A 22,522-nucleotide genomic window follows, 5' to 3' on the forward strand; every position below is an offset into this window, starting at 1 on the left:
AGATATGACATAAGTAGGATTCTTGCCTTTTGCCAGCTAGGAGTGGATATGAAATTAGCCCCTTCGTACCATTAAGGGTCAAATATCGGCTCTATCAATCTTTTTTCAAGGACTGCTGACATTTCATTCCCTAGTTCGGGCTTCCATTCAGGGGGTACTGAGGATCAATCCGCCAGTCAAATCTCCCTTATGCCCATGGGATCTGAATTTAGTATTGTCAGTGTTGCAGAAGCAACCTTTTGAACATATTCGCTATATTCCGCTGAATCGTTTAAGCAGGAACTTGGCCTTTTTTATTGCTATCTCTTCAGCTAGAAGAGTATCTGAATTAGCAGCGCTTTCTTGTAAAAAGCCTTATTTAATTTGTCACAAGGACAAGATTGTTCTACAACCCCATCCAACCTTTTTACCAAAGGTGGTGTCGACATTTCATTTGAATCAAGATATTATTTTGCCTTCCTTTTTCCGAATGCGCAGACAGCGGAGGAAAAGTTATTGCACTCTCTAGATGTAGTGAGAGCAGTAAAGGCGCATCTGCAGGCAACCACTCAGAAACTGATGTTTTGTTTATTTTGCCAGATGGTCCCAAGAAGGGACAAGGGTGATCAAAATCCACCATTGCGCGGTGGATTTGACAAGTAATTATTCAAGCTTATGGTTTAAGGAACAAGATTCCTCCTTCTTCTGTTAAGGCGCACTCGACCAGAGCTATGAGTGCTTCATGGGCAGTGCATCAGGTTTCGATGGCTCAGATCTGCAAAGCTGCAACTTGGTCCTCAGTCCATACATTCACCAAATTCTATCAAATTTATGTAAGAGGACATGAGGATTCTGCCTTTGGGCGCAGTGTACTGCAGGCAGCAGTCTAGGGCTTCTTGTCCATTTACGGCCAGCTCGGATATGGGTCTCCCCCCCCCCCCTTCATATTGAGCATTGCTCTGGGACGTCCCATTATGTAATGATTTAAGGCTCGTGGTGTACGATAAAGAAAATAGGATTTTTATGACAGCTTACCTGTAATATCCTTTTCTTGGAGTACACCACGGGACACAGAGGTCCCCCCCTTCTTAAGGGAACCTTATTGCTTGCTACAAAACTAAGGTACTTCCCTGATGGGAGGGATTATATGGAGGGGAACTGTCTTTGATTGGTTGTGCCAGTGTCCAATCACCTCTGGTGACCATACAACCCATTATGTAATGATTTATGGCTCTGTGTCCCGTGGTGTATTCCAAGAAAAGGATTTTACAGGTAAGCTGTTATAAAAACCCTATTATTATATTTTCACATTTCTAATACAGTAGCAACACCAAATAAGTGACTGGTGGTACTGTTAAAAGAAACTGAAAGCTAAAATAAACTTGTGAAACAATCATCGTAGGAGTGAATAAAAAGCCACTTCAGACCAACTTTTAAATTTATTTGGCTTACTGTAGTGCTACCTAAGAAATACTAAAATTATGATAAAGTCAGAAAGTCCTCTGACTTTACCCATAGTTTAATACAATCTACAGCAGATTAATTAGCCCTTTTAAAGTGTACAGGGAAAATAGTGAATATGAAAACATTGAATAAACCAGCCTACTGAGAATTAGGTAAATTCTCAAAACAATGTGTGAGCTGGCATTAACCACTTAAGACCCGGACCAAAATGCAGCTAAAGGACCTTGCCCCTTTTTGCAATTTGGCAATGCGTCGCTTTAACTGACAATTGTGCGGTCGTGCAACGTGGCTCCAAAACAAAATTGGCATTCTTTTTTTCCCCACAAATAGAGCTTTCTTTTGGTGGTATTTGATCACCTCTGCGGTTTTCATTATTTGCGCTATAAACAAAAATAGAGCGACAATTTAGAAAAAAATTCTAATTTTTTTACTTTTTGCTGTAATAAATATCCCCCAAAAATATATATAACATTTATTTTTTTACTCAGTTTAGGCCGATACGTATTCTTCTACCTATTTTTGGTAAAAAAAAAAATCGCAATAAGCGTTTATCGGTTGGTTTGCGCAAAATGTATAGCGTTTACAAAATAGGGCATAGTTTAATTGCATTTTTCAAAAAAAAAAATGTTTACTACTAATGGCGGCGATCAGCGATTTTTTTCGTGACTGCGACATTATGGCGGACACTTCGGACAATTTTGACACATTTTTGGGACCATTGTCATTTTCACAGCAAAAAATGCATTTAAAATGCATTGTTTATTGTGAAAATGACGGTTGCAGTTTGGGAGTTAACCACAAGGGGGCGCTGATGGAGTTATGTGTTACCTGAAGTGTGTTTACAACTGTAGGGGGGTGTGGCTGTAGATGTGACGTCATCGATTGTGTACCCCTATAAAAGGGATGACACGATCGATGCAGCTGCCACAGTGAAGAACTGGGAAGCCGTGTTTACACACGGCTCTCCCCGTTCTTCAGCTCCGGGGACCGATCGCGGGTCTCCAGCGGTGATCGGGTCCGCTGGTCCCACGGTCCCGGAGCTTCGGACTGGGTCGCGTGCCCGCGACCCACGGCTGGGTACTAGTACAGGACGTACCTGTATGTACATGTGCCCAGCCGTGCCATTTTGCCGACGTATATGTGCAGGACGCGGTCCTTAAGTGGTTAACAGATTCCAGTTACCACAATACCATTTTTTCATTTAGCAATGACCTGGGGAAGACTATCACTGTGTTCATCACTGACTGCACCTAGATTTTTGTGAAAGAAATACAAGAGTGAATACGGAAAATAAATCTTCAGTGACATGCAGCACTTCAGTGTTTTATGCTTTCTAGCTTCTAAGAAAATTCTCAACAGCATCCTTTCCAGGCGATTTTCTCTGTCTCTAGGAATAGATCTTCCAACTGCTTGTCTCTGGTCACGTATCTAATCTGTGGACCAACAAAAAATGTCTTCCTTCATCTCGACATCAGTTATTCTTGGAAACATCCATCTCAAATAATGACCCTCACCTTCCCTGTTCATCGCTTTCACAATATGATTCATGTGAGTTTTATTTGAAGCAAAGTAATTTCTTTGTCGTGTCAGGAAGTTATTCGTGTCAGGATGCTATTCTGTCCTGGAACCAAATTCTTTCAGAGTGACCATTTCATTTTAATGTAACATGCATCTTTTGCACAGCTGTCCCATTCACACTTGTAACAAGAGTGCTTGAGATATGCAAACAAGCAACAGAGTCTGCATTTTGGTTCCCCACAGATAGTCCAGTTGTACTTGACGTACTAAACGTGCTTCAACAGCTCCATATTTTCATATGTTTCTTTCTTGCGTGCAGCACAGCCAACAGATATTGCAAATTGCAAAAACAGAAGTGCCATCTTCAGTTACATGATAGGTACATTAGAAGATAGATTTCCCCTCAACTCTTGCCAACTCTAAAAAATATATATATTTTTGTTACATACTGTCACCAGTGTCCCTGATCGATCACTGCCACACCCGATATATGATGATGTTGAACTTCACTGGTGACAGTATGTTAAAAAACAAATTGTAAAAAAAAAAAAAACTTTTTTTAAATTTCTTAATTTTCCAATAATATTCAACAACAATTATTTATTTGCAACATATCATAACAGAAAAACATGTTTTAAAAAAAAAAAAAAAGTCTTGTTTTGTTTATTCAGCAAAAAACAAAAAAACCCATTGGTGGCTAAATACCACCAAAGGAAAGCTCTGTCTGTGTGAAAACAAAATAATACAAATTTCACATGGGTACAGTGTTGCATGATCGCGCAATTGTCACTTAAGGTGTGACAGTATTGAAAGCTGAAAATTGGCCTTGGCAGGAAGGGGGTGAAAGGGCCCCGGTGTTGAAGGAGTTAAGAACAGAGTTGCATTTTAATTGGTAATCTAGCTTTCATGGCTGCAGTGAATTTTATCAGTAATTGTTTTATCCTCTTTTAAATTAGTATGTCAGGGTTGTTGAATATAGCGTGTACTCCACAAGGATGTGGTTATTGTACAGATACAGAGGAGCAAAAGTCCTGAATAAGCATCAAATCTTTTCACCAGTTGTTGTATTTACCACCATCATGCTGTTCTAGGAAGATACAAAAGGGCAATAACAAATAAGACAATGCAGAGCACCCAGGTGGTGCTAAAGACAATCACCAGCTACAAATACATTTTGCTTTTTATATTAGATATGCAATATTTGTGCAGCTGAGCAGCTTATTAAAAGGTCAGTTCAATTAGGTAGGTCAAAAACGGAAATAATGTAAAGTTTTATTAAAAAAAATAATATCTCTATTAATTCTCCTATAGGATGTCCTATAAGATGGAAGGCTATAAAGGACTAGCAATGACAGGAAGGTTAGGGGGGGCTCCTTCATCTAATTTGTCTATAGCAGTGGTTCTCAACCTTCTAGTGCGGTGACCCCTTGATAACATTTCCCAAGTTGTGGGGACCCCTAACGGTAAAATTATTTTTGTAGCATGGGTTGTCAGCACCCAAGGCAAGACAAGTAATTTGCGCCCCTAATCCACAGACATTTAGCGCTACCTAAGTCTTTTTAATAGCAACTATAATCACTGGTAGTGTTACTCACTGTGTCTCCGACTTTGTGGTGTCTAGTAGCAGTGACACCTATGCCGAAATCAAGAGATAGGGTCTCCAGCCCCTCCCACTTCACATTCCTCACCAGTCAGCTGACCTCTAGTCTTTGCCCCCCCAGCCATGCCGTGAACTGAATGGGCGCCTGAGAAGAGGCTGAGTGGGGCGGCTGTGGGCTCCAGGTGGCTGCAAAAAAAAGGCTGGGAGAGCGGTGTCCGTCTGTCCGTCTGCATCCGGTCCGTTCCGCCGAACGGAAAAAAAATAGGGTTTCTTCCGTTCGGAAAAGCGGATCCCGACTGACGCGGACGCTAGCGGATGCTCCATCCGCTAACGGACGCGTTCCCATAGGGATTCATTACAAGTCCGTTAACGGACTTGTAATGAACGGACGAACGGTCCGCTGGTGTGAAAGGACCCTTAAGGAGGGTGTTCCACATTATTAACCACTTGCTTACCGGGCACATATACCCACCTCCTGCCCAGGTGAAATTTCAGCTTCCGGCACCGCGTCGCTTTAACTGACAATTGCGCGGTCATGCGACGTGGCTCCCAAACAAAATTGACGCCCTTTTTTTTCCCACAAATAGAGCTTTCTTTTGGTAGTATTTGATCACCTCTGCGGTTTTTATTTTTTGCGCTATAAACAAAAAAAAGCAACAATTTTGAAAAAAAAATCAATATTTTTTACTTGTTGCTATAATAAATAGCCCAATTTTTTTTCCCAATTTTTTTTTTTTCTCAGTCTAGGTCAATACGTATTCTTCTACATATTTTTGATAAAAAAAAAAAAAAAATCGAAATAAGCGCTTACAAAATATGGGACAGAATTATTATTATTTTTTTTACTAGTAATGTCGGCGATCTGCGATTTTTTAATTGGGACTGCGACATTATGGCGGACACATCAGACACTTTTGACACATTTTTGGCGCCATTCACATTTATACAGCGATCGGTGCACTAATTACTGTATAAATGTGATTGGCATTGAAGGGGTTAACCCTAGCGGGTGAGGAAGGGGTTAAATGTGTACCTGTATTGTGTTCTAACTGTGGGGGGAGGGGGGTGACTGGGGGAGGTGACCGATCTGTGTCCCTATGTACAAGGGACACAGATCGGTCTCCTCTCTCCCCTGACAGGACGTGGAGCTCTGTGTTTACACACAGAGTTCCACGTCCCTGCTCTGTCATTACCGATCGCGGGTACCTGGCGGACATCGCGACCGCCAGGCACGCGCATCGGCATCTCGGGGGCGCGCCCCCCAGTGGCCGGAGGAATCCAGGACGTCATATGACGTCCTGTTGGATTTTCAGAGCCACGGTGAAGCCGTCATTTTACAATGACCCGGGGCTCAAGTGGTTAAGCAGAGCACCATTTTCAACCAATATGGGGTAGAAAAAGGATCTCTCTGCTTCCCGAAAAGAGCGAAATAGTTCAATGCCTTGGACGAGGTCTGAAAACATTAGAAATTTCACAAAAACGTAAGCGTAATCATCGCACTATAAAGAGACTTGTGGCTGATTCAGAGCACAGGCAGGTTTTGTGCAGATAAAGGCACATTGAGGAAGATTTATGCATTGGATCAAGAGAGCAGCTGCTAAAACACCATTACATAGCAGCAAACAGATATTTGAAGCTGCTGGTGCCTCTGGAGTCCCATGGACATCAAGGTGTAGAGTCCTTCAAAGTCTTGCAACTGTGCATAAACCTTCCATTCAGCCACCACTAACCAATGCTCACAAGCAGAAACGGCTGCATTGTGCAGAAAGTACATGAAGACTAATTTTCAAATAGTCCTATTCACTGATGAGTGCCGTGCAACCTTGGATGGTCCAGATGAATGGAGTAGTGGATGGTTGGTGGATGGCCACCCTGTTCCAACAAGGCTGCAACGTCAGCAAGGCGGTGGTGGAGTCATGTTTTGGGCCGGAATCATGGGAAGAGAGCTGGTCGGCCCATTTAGTGTCCCGAAGGTGTAAAGATGACCTCTGCAAAGTATGTGGAGTTCCTGACTGACCACTACCTTCCCTGGTACAGAAGGAAGAACTATGCTTTCCGTAATAAAATCATATTCATGCAAAGAATACCTCTGCATCAATGGCTGCTATGGGGATAAAGGGAGAGAAAGTCATGGAGTAGCCTCCATCCTCCCCTGACCTCAATCCTATTGAGAACCTTTGGAGCATCCTCAAGCAAAAGATCTATGAGGGAGGGAGGCAGTTTACATCCAAACAACAGCTCTGGGAGGCTATTCTGACATCTTGCAAAAAAATTCAAGCAGAAACTGTCCAAAGACTGACAAGTTCAATGGATGCAAGACTTGTGAAGCTGCTATCAAATAAGGGGTCCTATGTAAAGTGACCTGTTAAAATGTTTAAAAAGTTGTTCAAAGTTTGTTTAAAATAGCTTTTGATTTCAGTAAATCTGCTGCAAACACAACAAATGACAATTTTCAGTTCTTTATGACCTATAAGGTGTTTTGAAACTTAATGTGCGTAATAATTTGGAACAGTGCATTGTAAGTTTTTTATTTAGAAAAAAAAAAAAAAAAAACTGTTGTCATTAAGAGGTTTGTTCAATAAAATTTGAATTATACGCTTAACCCCTTCCATACAGGGTATTTTCACCCCCTTCCTGCCCAGACCAATTTTTAGTTTTCAGCGTTGTTGCACTAAATAAATGGCTTTAGCCACACACTAACCATTAGTGAAAGAAATGTTTTTGTGTTATGATTCGTATTCTCTGAAAAATGACCAAGAAATCGTAAATTCTGCCACGGTATGTAAACTTGTGAGCACAACTGTAATTGGTAGCTCTGTTAGACATTTCTTAGTGCTGATTTATTTTTTCATAATATACTTTCTGCATGTGAGAGGCAGCAAAGAACGTCACCAGCAGACATATTCCAGGGCACTAAAAACCTGACAAAAGGGAAGTGGGGTGAAGAGGTGCACTGTAGTAATTGGATATACTCCTTGCATTTAAGGTTTCAATTTTACTGAAATAAAACTATTAGGAATAGGAAAAACACATTAGCTACTGCCATTGATCTTGTAGTTACATAGGTTGAAAAAATACAGGCTAACTAGTTCACCACTAGAAATAAAAATGAACAAACAAATAAATTGAAAACCTCCATATACAGTTGATCCAGTGTAAGGGGGTAAATGAAGCATAAACCAATTTAATTAGCTCTACCGAGGGGAAACGCATTTCTCTCTGATCCACTGATCTGATATTTCTGGATCAACAATCTCTGGATTTATTGCCTGTAATGTTATTAGCCGGTAATATTCTGTGCATTCAAGAATGCATTCAGCATTTTTTAAACAGTCAACTGGGCTGGCTAGAGCTAGTTCCAATCAGGGAATCTATTTCACATTTTCACAGCTCTTACTGTGAAGAAGCCTATCGGCATGTGGAGGTTTAATTGATTGTAAGTCCCCTTTCACACTTATACGACTTGTCTCACGATTTTGTACTGCAAAATCGTATGACAAGTCATTCTCCATGATTTTCAATGAACACCATTCATACTGGCACGACTTTAAGTCGTGCCGACTTCAAAGTAGTCCCTGCACTACTTTGGTCCAAATTCCATGCGAGTTTATGTCCATAGACCTCAATGTTAAACCCTCAAGTAGCATGAAAATCGTACCTGAATGATATATAGACACAATTTCAGTACAACTTTGTAAGCACAAGCAGCTTTTAACCCTTGTCCCACCCAATCCTTTCACCATAGAAGCCCCTCTCAAGCACATTTTTCTAGCACACATTCACTTCCTGGTTATTCCCTCAGGAACAATGTGCTCCAAACAGGTAAAAATAAGAGACGTCCTCGATAATGAGCAAATCATTCGATTTATCCGTGAGTGCCCAGCTATTTATGATTTGTGTGACCCAAACTACAAAGACAAGATAAACTACAAAGACAAACTACAAAGACAATATCCCACTGACCACCAATGTAAGGAGCATTCTTCTCACTGACCACCAATGTAAGGGACATCCTTCCAACTGACCACCAATGTAAGGGACATCCTTCCAACTGACCACCAATGTAAGGGACATCCTTCCAACTGACCACCAATGTAAGGAGAATTCTTCTCACTGATCACCAATGTAAGGGGCATTCTTCCCACTGACCACCAATGTTAGGAGCATTCTTCTCACTGACCACCAATGTAAGGGACATTCTTCCCACTGATCACCAATGAAGAGGACATTCTTCCAACTGACCACCAATGAAGGGAACATTCTTCCCACTGACCACCAATGTAAGAAGCATTCTTCTCACTGACCACCAATGTAAGGAGCATTCTTCCTACTGACCACCAATGTAAGGAGCATTCTTCCCACTGACCACCAATGTAAGGAGCATTCTTCTCACTGACCACCAATGTAAGGGACATCCTTCCCACTGACCACCAATGTAAGGAGCATTCTTCTCATTCTTCATTATAGAGGACCCAAAATTGACCCCTATCTTCACGATTGGCAATGATGGGATGTACCCAATATCAACGTCTTCCCCGCTTCTCCTCCTCTTATTCCCTGTGCACTGCTACTGCCGCAGCAGCAATGACAACTGCGGTGGCAGGAAAAGGAATTGCCTCACACCATGTATGTTTTTATTGGTTAATGCCAAAGTTGTGGCAAAGTCGAAGTTGTACTGATCCCAAATCGCGGCAAAATCGCGGCCGCAAAATCGCGCGACTTTGAAGTCGTATAATTGTGAAAGGGGCCCTAAAGGTTAATTATTTTTTTTAAATAACAAACGTGTCATACTTACATGCTCTGTGCAAGAAAATTGCACAGAGAGGCCCCGATCCTCTATTTTCTGGGGTCCCTCAGCGGCGCACCTGGCTCTTCTTCTTTGGATGTCCCTTCGGAGAGCCGCCTTCCATGAGGGCACCCGTGCGGGAGCGCTCCAGAGTCCTGCTGCGTCCATTGACACAGACAGCAGGATTTGCCCCCCCACCCAGCTCCTGTGTCACTGGATTTGATTGGCAGCTGGAGCTGCTGGGCTCGTACTTGACTCTGGAACAATCGGGTTCAGGTAAGTAAAAGGGGGGCACGGGGGGGGGGGGGTTTAATGCATAAAGGTGAAAAACCTTGAGACTTTACAACTCCTTTAAATCTCTTTTTATCCGTACGGAAAAGGTACCCATTTGTCCTCTGTAACAACCTGAAAGCGAATAACATCAAAATATGGACCACTTATATATCAGTACATGGTGATTCATATCCAGTGGTAGCTGGTGGTATATTTTGGTGGGGGGGGTGCGCCGCCAACCCCCCCCCACCGGTCGCGTCACAGGCACCCCCGCCCCCCAGCCCCATTCTAGGTCGCGGCAGCACTTCCTCCAGGCGGCGGCATCACCCTGCGTCTCCTACTCCTGATGCTTCATGGCGGCTTCCCCTGCATCTCCTCCCCCCTCCTCCTCAGCAGCCCAAAAGATGGCTTCTCCCCTCAGCCAATTTTAGAGGAGCCTCAAGGCCCACCACCTGATTGGCCGGGAGGAGAATTAGGAAGATAATAGTGAATATTAATACGCTGATGTCACACAACTGGGTGGATTTGGGCGCAGAGCCTATGGCACTAATCACTTGCTGCTAAAAAATATAAAAAAACATTGGAAGCCATGCGTCTGCGCCCCTTGCCCCATATGGACAGGCCGCCAATGATCATGTCCCCCTGAAATCATATTTTCTCAAAAGTGAATACATTCAGCTTCTCTAATATTTCCTCATAGCTGAGCTACTCCATGACGCCTTTTTTCCAATTCGTTTCTTAAATCCTCTTAAAGAAAAAAAATCGGAATTGCCAACTTTGGTCATTTTCAATCCATGATGACTATCCATTTTTCAATCCATGACAACTACTGCTTAAAATATTGTTTTCTAGAAAGAACTCATCTATGTGGTCTTTTATCAAACTCATCCACCTAAGTATGTCTCCTGCCTGTTCAACCTTTTTCTGTTCAACCAAAATTTCTGCACAATCAGGGCTACAGGCTAGAGACTGCAGCACTGATCAGTCTATTTAAAGAAAACAGGAAGGATTCACTCATCCACCTCGAATGTGTCGCGGAGGGAATCAGGTCAGGTTTTTTTTATTCAACACGTTGAACGCTATGGCCAGCTAAAGATTTGAGGTTTTCTCTAGTTGCTGTCAATGAAGCTGGCTCCGAAAAAAAATCCTGCTGGTTCCTTCATTAGACAGACTTGCTCCTGAATGCCATAATAATTTGTCCACCTTTGCCTTAGCTGCATACATGTTCAAGGTCAGCAACTCTGAGTTTTGAAGCCTGCATGTCAGCATGGTTAGGAGGAGAGGTCAGCACTGGCAGGGTCCATATTATTGGCAAGGCAAGGTCTTGTTATGAAAGTGTCTAAAAAAACAACAATGCGTTATTTATAAAATAGTTTTTTTTATGCAAAGCCCTAAACCAATGCCAGTAAAAACGTTCTTGTTCAGGTTTCAATTGTGTTTGCTGTGAAGCAATGCACATAGTTTTCTGATAATTGAGACCCAAAACTTCCTTTTATTCCCCTACACTCAATAAGACTTAAAGCGGGGGTTCACCCTAAAACTACTTTCTAGTATTACAATGTCCCGACACATTACAATACAATTATGCCTATTTATTTATTTTTTTATGCTGTACATACCTCGGTACAGCCAATTCACCCGCGGCTTCCGGGTTGCGAATCCCGCGGGAGTGGGCGTTCCTAACTTGCTGGTGATTGACGTGATGACCAAAAACGAGCTCCCTCCGTCGCATAAGCTGCGTCACGATTGCCGAAAGGAGCCGAACGGCGGTGCGCAGGCGCAGTATAGCGCCGACTCGCCGTTCGGCTTCTTTCGGCAATAGTGACGCAGGCATAATTGTATTGTAATGTGTCGGGACATTGTAATACTAGAAAGTAGTTTTAGGGTGAACCCCCGCGTTAAAGGAGTTGTAAAGGAAAACATTTTTTTGCCTAAAATTAATGTCTGCAAGGTAGACAGACAGAATAGTGTAAAGATTCTGTTAAAAAACAAGTAAATACCTATTAAATTCCTTCATCTATATCACCTCAGGCATTCTAGTTTCTGTTCTCTCATTCACTTCCTGGTTTGCGGCGCTCGTTCATGTAAGAACTACATTTCCCAGTATGAATTGCGGCACTCCCAGTAATTCACACCTCCTTAAAAGTCTCTAACACGTAGAGAGCGTCCTGCCGCACAGATGTAGTTCCCAGGAGGGGGTGAGCATGTTACTGACCACCGCAGTAAAGCCTCACTTCGCTGTGGTGAGTAATAATCAGACAAGCAGGAAGTGAACAGAACAGAGAAGAAATAGAGCAACTTCTGAGCAAAAACAAACAATGAGGAAGTGAAAAGAGGAATGTCTGCAGGTAAAGGATGCTTATTATGAAAAAAATTGTTTTCCTTTACAACCCCTTTAAGGAAACTGGGTACCATGGGCAACAAGAACAGTTAATTCAGACACTTTTATGAATGAAACCCACTCTGGCTGCAATGGAGCAGGTCTGTGTTGCCTATAACAACCAGTTTGGGGCTACCATTTAAAGGGTAACTGCACTTTTGTGGGGAAAAAAAATTGCAAATAAAGAAAAAATAATATAGCGCATATAATTGCGACACTAATCATACTGTAATTGAATGTTCTTTTCCTTTTAATCTGCAGCCAATGTAATTTTATGAGAATACAATGCAATATGGTTACCTGGAGTTGTTCTGTACACAGTGTACTGACCACTCCCCAGAAACATAATTTCCTACTTGTGTGATTGGTTTACCAATTTTCCCAGAAGTCTGCCTAAGATACAAATCAGATTTCAGGCATCCCCTAAAACAAAAATGACATTTTCTGAGAGGTACTTTCAAAAGGAACACGTCTAAAGTGATGCAGGCCCAGCAGATTTCCTCATTAGTGCCCCGCAGCTCCACACCTGACAGTTAATTATGAAACCACTCCTATTAGACCCACTCAGAACAGAGGCCCAGACAAACACACAGGGATTTCTTCAGAATAACAAAAGGATGAAAAAGGGATTTTTAATAACAGCTTACCTGTAAAATCCTTTTCTTGTAGTACATCACGGGACACAGAGCAGCATAGCCATTACATATGGGTTATATAGTGCACCTTCAGGTGATGGACACTGGCACTCTCCGACAGGAAGTTCCCTCCCTATATAACCCCCACCCATAGTGGGAGTACCTCAGTTTTGTAGCAAGCAATATGCATCCCAAAATTCCCCCAAAAGAGGGGTGGGAGCTCTGTGTCCCGTGATGTACTACAAGAAAAGGATTTTACAGGTAAGCTGTTATTAAAAATCCCTTTTTCTTTATCGTACATCACGGGACACAGAGCAGCATAGCCATTACATATGGGATGTCCCCAAGCAATGCAAATGAGGGGAGGGAAAACAACCATGCACAGAAAAAAACAGCGGGTGCCATAGGACAAGAGGATCTTATACTGCGGCCTGCAGAACCGCCTGCCCGAAGGCTGAATCAGCGTTCCTCCTAACGTCCATTTGATAAAATTTAGCGAACGTATGAACCGACGACCAGGTCGCTGCCTTGCAGACTTGGGCCATGGAGACCTGGTGATACGCTGCCCAAGAGGCGCTCACGGCTCTTGTGGAATGAGCCTTGACCGACAAGGGCGGGCTCTTACCTTTCAGGCCGTAGGCCTGTACAATCACTTGTCTAATCCACTTGGAAATGGTGGCCTTAGACGCTGCCTGACCTTTTTTAGGTCCCTCCGGCAGAATAAATAAGACTTCAGTCTTGCGAATCTGGGCTGTGGCCTTTAGATAAATCTTAACAGCCCTAACCACATCTAAGGAATGTAGGAGTCTCTCCTTCTTAGAAGAAGGTTCAGGAAAAAAGGACGGGAGAATTAAGTCCTGATTCAAATGAAAGCTAGATACCACCTTTGGTAGGAAGGACGGATGTGGTCTAAGAACGACCCTGTCCTTATGTACAATCAAGTACGGTGTCTTGCATGACAAGGCTGCCAGTTCTGACACCCTTCTGGCGGAAGCCATAGCGACCAAAAAAACTAGTTTCCTAGTCAACAAGACCAGCGGGATTTCAGACAGCGGTTCAAAGGGCTGGCTCTGCAAAGCCGAGAGAACCAGGTTTAGATCCCAAGGATATAGGGGAGCTTTAATCGGAGGGTTAATCCGAATGACTCCCTGTAAAAAAGACTTCATTAAGGAGTGAGAGGCCAGAGGTCTCTGAAAGAAAATGGATAAGGCCGAGACCTGTCCTTTGACTGTGCTAATAGCTAGTCCCCTTTCTACTCCTAATTGTAGGAATTCCAGGATTCTCCCAATGACATACTTGCGGGGATGCCATCTCTTAGCCTCGCACCATGTAATGTAAGCCTTCCACACCCTATAGTATATAAGCCTAGAAACTGGTTTTCTTGCATTAATCAGGGTGGGAATGACCCGGCCAGAGAGGCCCCTGTTTCTGAGAATTAGGGATTCAGCCGCCAGGCCGTCAAATTTAGGGCCTGTAAGGCAGGATGGAAGAACGGTCCTTGTGAGAGGAGGTCCGGCCTTAACGGGAGGACCCAAGGTTCTTCCACTGCCATCCTTATTATTAAGGAGTACCAAGGCCTCCGGGGCCACGCGGGGGCTACTAGAATCGTTGGTTTGTGCTCCACCTGAATTCTGAGAAGAAGACGGGGTAGCATCCGTAACGGAGGGAAGGCGTAGATCAGTGCAAACTGATGCCAAGGACATACTAGGGCGTCCGTCCCGTAGGCCAATGGATCCCTTGTCCGTGACACAAATCTGGTCAATTTCGTATTGAATCTGGAGGCCATTATGTCCACCTCCGGGACTCCCCACCTTTGGCAAATGTCCTGAAATACCTCGGGATGGAGGGACCATTCTCCCGGAGACATCTGATGGCGGCTGAGGAAATCCGCCTGCCAATTGTCCACCCCGGGGATAAACACTGCTGAAATGCAGGGAACATGGGACTCTGCCCAAGCAAAGATCCGGTCCACCTCCTTCTGGGCTGCCTGACTTCTGGTGCCGCCCTGGTGGTTTATGTAGGCCACAGCCGTGGCGTTGTCGGACTGTATCCTCACAGGGGAGTCCTGTAATACATCTGTCCATGCAACCAGAGCTAACCGGATTGCTCGTATCTCCAGAACATTTATCGACAGGATCGATTCTGCTCCTGACCACTTCCCTTGCTGGGTCAATCCGTCCAGGACTGCGCCCCACCCCAGAAGACTCGCGTCTGTGGTCACAATCTTCCATGAAACTGGACAGAACGACCTTCCCTTCAAAAGGTTCTGTGGGACCAGCCACCAGCACAGACTCTGACGGGCTGCCTGGGACAGGGATATGGGAAGATCCAGGGCCTGGATTCTCTTGTCCCAAGCTGCGAGAATTGCTTTCTGCAATTTTCGGGAGTGGATCTGGGCGTAGGGCACCGCCTCGAAGGTGGCCACTAGCTTGCCCAAGAGGCGCATACACAGGCGAACTGTTGGCCTTGCGCGGCTTAGAACCACCTGGATCAATTCCTTTATAGAGTCCACCTTGGACTGGGGAAGAAAGACCTTCTGCTGCATAGTATCTAGAATTAACCCAAGATACTCCAACCTTCTTGTGGGCTGCAAGGCCGACTTGTCCTGATTTAGAACCCAACCCAGGGTTTCTAGATAATTTACCACTAAGCAAACTGCCTGTTTTAGGCTGGCTACTGAAAGATCGACGACTAATAGATCGTCTAGATAAGCCATAACCAGGATCCCCTGGGATCTTAGGTTGGCCAACACCGGGGCCAAAATTTTGGTGAAGACCCGAGGAGCCGTGGCTAGCCCGAAGGGCAAGGCCGTGAACTGAAAATGCCGATGGCCTAAGGCAAACCGGAGGTACCTGAAATGGCCGGGGTAGATTGGCACGTGCAGGTATGCATCCTTGATGTCGATGGATGCGAGAAATTCTTTTCCCTGTAGGGCGGCCATCACTGAACGAATGGACTCCATACGGAAGGGGCGAACCCTTAAATAACGGTTCAGGGTTTTTAGATCCAATATTGGTCTTACATCGCCGTTGGGCTTTGGGACTATAAATAGATTTGAATAAAATCCTTGTCCGCGCTCCTGAGATGGTACTTCCATAATCACTTGTTGATCTAAGAGGCGATCTAGGGCTGCTAGGAGCGAGACCCTTCTCTTTGGATCGCTTGGGAGCCTGGACTCCTGGAAGTGAGGAGGGGGAAACCCCAAAAACTCCAGCTTGTATCCCCGAGCCACTGAGGACAGAACCCATTCGTCGGAGATTCTGGCCTCCCAAAGCTCCGAGAAAAAGCGGAGTCTTCCCCCCACCCGAGAGAGTGGGGGCGTCCCTTCACAGATTCGCTTTAGGGGCAGCTTTAACTGGTTTGCGAAACCACGGTTTTTTGACACCTGGAGCTTGCCCTTGCGGTCTGTTTGCGGGTGAACGGCCAGCAGGCCGTCGATACTGCCGGGAGGGTGAGGGACCTGGACCTGGAGAGTTTGGGCGCTTAAAGGTTGGCCCTCGAAACCTCTTTTTAACAGGCAGGAGAGTGCTCTTGCCACTGGAAATCTTCTGGATATACTTATCCAGATCATCTCCAAACAACCTCTCCCCCTGGAACGAAAACCCAGTTAAGAGTTTCTTACAGGGAGTCTCTGCCGACCAATTTTTTAGCCATAAAAGTCTTCTCATGTGAACCAGGAATAAGGATAACCGAGAAGCTTGCTGGATGGAATCCTTAATGGCATCTACGGCAAAGCATAATGCCCTAGGCAGATCAGCCAAGTCCTGTGCCTGTTGCGCCGGAAGGTCTCTTAGAACCTGTTTGGCCTGGTCCTTCAATGCCTGGCATACGCCAATGGCGGCTACCGCTGGTTGCACTACAGCCCCTGCGGTGGCAAAGGAAGATTTTAGCAGAGTTTCAAGCCTTTTATCGACAGGATCCTTAAACATGTGAATGTTGTCTACCGGACACGTCAAGGACTTATTGACACATGAAATGGCTGCGTCCACCGTAGGGACAGTCCATTTTTTTGAAAACCTCTTAGGAGGAAGAAAGATCCTATCTGGTTTGGCCCAATCCTGAAAGATTAGGTCCCTCAGCAAGGGATGGACCGGAAAAACCGCACTGGTTTGGGGAGCTTTTAAGGAACCAAGGGAGGATACGGTAGCCTGAGGTTCAGGCAAGGGTAACTTAAATGCCGTCCGCACCATGTCCGCTAAGGACTGTATCCATAGTCTCTCTGCCTGAGAGGCTGAGAATGGTTCCTCTATTGTGGATTCTTCCGAACCCTGTTCCAGGGGGTCATCCCCCTGCTCCGCCAAGAAATCAATTTCTTCTTGGGAAAGGACCTCCTCATCTGGAGAGTCGACCCTAGGGGAAGGGGACCTAGTCCGTTTCTTCCCGGGAAATGATGCGGCCAATAAAGCAGTCATTCTTTGCTCAAATCCGCCTAAGGTGGCGGCTAACATCTCCTCCGTAACAAAGGAGGGAGTTGGTTGGGTAGGGCCAGCCGTAGCACCTAGCAACCCCAAAGGCTCAACTGGGCTAACGACCTCTGGTCTGTCCGGGGAGGAAGGCACTGCAGAGGTCTGGCCAAGATCCTCCGAACCCGATGGGGAACCCTTCTGCTTTTTTGTAGCTTTAGCATTTTTGGAGCTTCCCGCGCCCTTAGGAGCCATCTATACAAACCCAAGGTACTCCGCTAAACACCACTAACTGTTTTAATCAGCAGAGACACAAAAAAACACCTCTTTGAAAAAAAGTGTCAAAAAATTTTTTTTTTTTTTTTTTTTTTATAGGTTAGGGTGCTGTTAAATTAATAAACCTCCCATAACCTAATAAAGATGGACAATACAACGCCCCAAGGGCTTGTAACTCACACAAAAAAATGAGCTAAGTAAAGCCACCTTTATGCTGATCTGGGATAGAGCCGTGGGTAGCAAGGCTCAGACTGCTGCAAGTACACCGGCTTTTTAAACAAAAAACGAGCCGCAGGCTCTTTAAGAAACGTGTACTTCACCAGATCCACCACCGGGTGTCACTCTCCCTTTGCACGGTACTGCTCTCACGCAGTTAACCTGCCGCTGCTCCGTGTCCCACGGCGACCCAGATCGACTGCCAGCCTAATATAGGCTCTCAGAGCAGGAAGAGGGACCGCCCCGAAAGAACTCCGCCTCCTCACGCAGCGTCGCCGCGTCTATTTACATGGTGTGCGCGCGCGCGCGCGCCCGTTCCGGACGCTGCTGGAGGAGCAGAGACACACGTGGGGCTGCAGTATGGGAGTGAGACGCCCGAACAGGCTTACGGGGGAGCTATGCAGCTGCGCGGATGGTAAGACCTCCATGCTACACAAGTGACCCCCCCTAGCGCAATAGCACTCTTATTGTAAACCTTATGGTATGCAGCCGTCTACCAGAACCAGCCAGGGGAAACATTAGTGGGTACATAGAAACCATCCTGTCATGCAGACTTTGTGGAATGAGGCGCCCATGCACAGAGGCATAAAGCGGGCTAAACCCAGAGTCCCCTGTGGGGGCCTGCTGACAAACCAAGTTCCGCAGGCCCCCTCTTACCTTCTCCACGCCGCAGGGTATTGCCATACTGCAAGAGGCCCAATCTTCCCCCTAAAACGTGGGTAACGTCATAGACCTTCAGGTACCGGGGTCCAGATTAGGAACACCACACTCCTGGACCTATATAGCACTGCTGGCAACAGGAATTGCTTGGTTGCAGGAAACCAGTCCTGGAACCCAGAGTCCAGCTCTCGCAAAGGAGAAGCGTTATAGGCAAAACCCCCTCCAGGACCTGGGGGCCCGGGTACCGTCCACTTTGGCTATGAAGCACCTTGGACGGATCCGGTCAGCTTGCCCTGGTCCGGAGGACAACTATAGGCAGAGCTCTTCAATGCACCAACACCTAAGACACTGGCGAAAAAACTGAGGTACTCCCACTATGGGTGGGGGTTATATAGGGAGGGAACTTCCTGTCGGAGAGTGCCAGTGTCCATCACCTGAAGGTGCACTATATAACCCATATGTAATGGCTATGCTGCTCTGTGTCCCGTGATGTACGATAAAGAAATCTGCATCAAACTTTGTTATAACCCTTGCAATGTACATAGATCACCCAGAGGGGAATGTTTTTTTCCTAACAAAAGTGGAGTTACCCTTTAAAGGGCGACATATGAGATGCAATAGGGCTGACACCTTTGGGAACAGCGAAATGCAGTAAACGCATAGCAAGGAATATACATATTTTTATGCAAGGTGACTCCTGCAAAGCTAGATCTGTTTTCCCCCTCTCCAGCACTCATTCAAATTGTACTCTAGTTTTTTTGCACATTATGCAACCACTACTTTTTACTTGCATATAAAACACTTTATACATAAAGCGGGGGTTCACCCTAAAAAAAAATTCTAACATTGCATGGAGACGACCTATGAGACCGACACTATGCTGTTGTTTTTTTTTCTTTTGGCGTACATACCATTTTAGGGCAATTTTCACCCCCAGCTTTCCCGCGGGAGTGGGCGTTCCTAATCACAGGCTGTGATTGACGTGCTTCCGACCGGCGAATACTGCGCGTCACGAGTTGCCGAAAGAAGCCGAACGTCGGTGCGGCTCTATACGGCGCCTGCGCACCGACGTTCGGCTTCTAAAATGGTATGTACGCCAACAAAAAAAAAAACAACAGCATAGTGTCGGTCTCATAGGTCGGCTCCATGCAATGTTAGATTTTTTTTTAGGGTGAACCCCCGCTTTAAATAGCTTTCAAAAAATAGACAGCGGACTTTTGCACAGTGACCATGTTTCCTGGTTAGAATGGGCAGCTTATATAGCAGACACAATGTAAAGCAAAGTGGTGCTTCCTAAAAATGTACAGACCTCGTCCACGTCTTGATGTTCCCCTTGTAGTGGCACCCTGTCCCCGTCCACCTCTAGCCCGGCCTCTTCCTCTTCCTCTAGTTGGTGCTGGAATGTTGTCATCTGAGTCATCGCTGACTGGCTTGGAGGTCTTCTTTCCCATTCCAACATCATCATCGCCATCGCTCATGTTGATGTCCTCGGTTTGAGATCTGTGTGCTCTGGCTCGGTTGATTGCCTGGTCATTAGTGAGGTGTTAAGAAAAGAAAAAGGCTTGAGCTTTATTACTGGTTCTACAGTTTTAATCACCAACGCCTGCTCCATTTTTTTCCAGCTTTATTTAAAAGATACCCTGTTTAATGTTTCCTTGTACTCTGAAATTTATAGTGGCATTAAACCAAACCAAAATAAAAAATGCATCATATTGCAGTTTACCAATTCTTATATGTGGTGGCTGTATGAGTTTTCTTTTTTAAGGCTTTTTTTCTTTAATTAAAAAAAAAAAAGTCCAACTCTCTTCACCCCTACCCATTTTACAGGGGATTTTATTTTAAATGACTTACCAGTTCTACACGACCTTCTCTCAAAACTGTCTCTAGTTTTTTTATGAAAAATCAGGGGCCAGAATAAAATGTATACGTTTTTAATAAGGTGTGTTTTGCACTTTTAGGCTGGTTTAACATCTACTGTATGTGCTGCTCATTGCAGTGCTGTTTATTCAAAATGGCCTACCAAAGCACTGTATAGTAGGTGCCAAGGGAATTCAACTACAACATACCACAATGCTACTGTACCTTGTGATGTACTGAATAAAAAAAAAACTCTGATTCAGTCTGTTCTGTTTCCCTGGTTTGATAGCCAATTCTAAAATGTTTTTGGCAAATTTATCCAATACTTATCTCTCTGTCCCCATTTCAGTGACCTTTACTTTACGCCCTGCCCAGAGTCGCACAGACTTTCCTCCTCATCTTGCACTTGTGTATCACAGGCCCATTCATTTCAGTAGGGAAATCCTGTACCCTGCAGGACTGCTGGAGCCTGTCATAGGTAAGAATGGGCCTCGGCAGAGCATGCGCAGGATGTAAAGCAGTGGTTCTCAACCTTTGTCCTTAAGTAACCCCAATGGGTCATGTTTTGGGAATTTCCCTTAAAAATATAAAATAGCTCTTATCACTACCATGTCATTGATACAAAGATACGAAGGAAACTTGGACAGCCACACTCCAAAAATGTTCTTTTAATTAAAATCGATCACAAAATGAATATGCCACAGCAAAAAGATTGGAACAAAAGCCAACGTTTCACACTGTAGCTTCAGTGCTTAGTCATAGCTTAGTCACATGACTAAGCACTGAAGCTACAGTGCGAAACGTTAGCTTTTGTTCCAATCTTTTTGCTGTGGCATGTTCACTTTGTGATCGATTTTAATTAAAAGAACATTTTTGGAGTGCGACTGTCCAAGTTTCCTTTGTATCTTTGCATCACCATTGCACTGCCGGCACCCATTGTTTGGTTCCAGTGAGGAGGTTCTCTGAAGACTGCTGGGTGGTTATTTTCTCTCTCTACCATGTCATTGATATTGACTTAAAGCAGAGGTCCGCCGAAAAAAATATATATTAAAATCCAGCAGCTACACAACTGCAGCTGCTGACTTTTAATATATGGACACTTACCTGTCCAGGGCGCCCGCGATGTCAGCAGCCAAAACACATCGGCTCTCGTCTGCTGCCACCACCACCCTCGGTAAGGGAATCGGGTATGTGAAGCTTTGCGGCTTCACTTCCTGGTTTCGTACTGCGCATGCGCGAGTCTCGCTGTGTGTCCTCACTGGTCCCTGCTGTCTTCTGGGACCTGTGTGTCTCCCAGAAAACAGCGGGGGAGGACAGAGTAGGCACCGGAAGTGGCATAGGTCACCGCGATCACTGCAGTGGTCTATGCCAGGAAGTGGGAGCAAATACCTTTATTACACAGGCATCTGCCCCCTCCTCCCCCGAAAGGTGCCAAACGTGTCACACCATAGGGGGGGGGGTGGATTCCAAAAAGTAGAAGTTCTATTTTTGGGTGGAACTCTACTTTAAAACAGCTGTGCAAAGTAAAGAAAAACCTGAAAACATGGCCCGTTTGTGGGTACTTGAGGACTGAGGTTGAGAACCACCGATGTAAAGGACCTTGGGCAGGGGCACCTTCAGAAGAAGTCTTTGTGTGTGATAATGCTCTGCAACATGTCTGCAGTTGAATCGGTTTTTAAAATTTGTATATATTATTCATCCCTAAGCAAAAACCACACGATGCCTGCCATAACCCATCATCTGCAGGTTCAATTAAAACCAGGCTGGAGGAGAGGAGGACAAACAAAATAGAAAATCCACAAGTCACAAGATAAGCAATAACTGTCATTTGAGTGACTATCCCATGATCTGTAAGAATATTAAGGAAAAACCCAAGCCTTCGGTCTTTGTAAAATATTTTGTTGTTTTATGATTAACTTAATAAAATCACTGAAAAGAAAGTACTCACCTCTCGAACTTCTTCATCCTCTTCATTTGTATTCTCTCTTCTAGTTTCCCTAAATTTTCTAACCTTTAAAGTGGTTAAAAAAGACAAATTAATAGACCATAAAATATAAAAGTCAGGTTTTGGTACAATACTTAAAGGGGTGGTTCCCCCTAAAACACATTGCTAACAATAGATTCCTAAGACCCGTTACACTGCGGGTAGGCTGGCTTTTTTTTTTTTTTTTTTTTAGTACATACCGATATCTCCCCGTCTCGTTCCTTGTCGGTGGGCGTTCCTAGTTGATTGACGTTCCTCGGAGGGGCGCGTACGTGACGTCACGACTTTCCGAAAGAAGCCGAACGTCGCTGCGCATGCGCCGTATAGAGCCGACTCTATACGGCGCATGCGCAGCGACGTTCGGCTTCTTTCGGAAAGTCGTGACGTCACGTACGCGCCCCTCCGAGGAACGTCAATCAACTAGTTCCGCCCACCGCCTAGGGACGAGACGGGGAGATCTCGGTATGTACGAAAAAAAAAAAAAAAAAGCC

General features: G+C 44.9%; 1 protein-coding gene across 1 annotated transcript in view; it reads right to left on the reverse strand.

Annotated features, from left to right (window-relative positions):
* MRE11 (MRE11 homolog, double strand break repair nuclease) overlaps positions 1-22,522 on the reverse strand; it is a 461,003-nt gene that overhangs the window by 167,102 nt on the left and 271,379 nt on the right. Inside the window, exons 14-15 of the mRNA XM_040340161.1 lie at positions 21,996-22,058; positions 19,500-19,716 (exon numbers count right to left, since the gene is read on the reverse strand). Coding sequence (XP_040196095.1) covers positions 19,500-19,716; positions 21,996-22,058 — 280 coding nt within the window. The remainder of the gene's footprint in view (positions 1-19,499; positions 19,717-21,995; positions 22,059-22,522) is intronic.

This window comes from Rana temporaria, chromosome 2, assembly GCF_905171775.1.
Source record: "Rana temporaria chromosome 2, aRanTem1.1, whole genome shotgun sequence".
In the NCBI taxonomy this organism is placed as follows: Eukaryota; Metazoa; Chordata; class Amphibia; order Anura; family Ranidae; genus Rana; species Rana temporaria.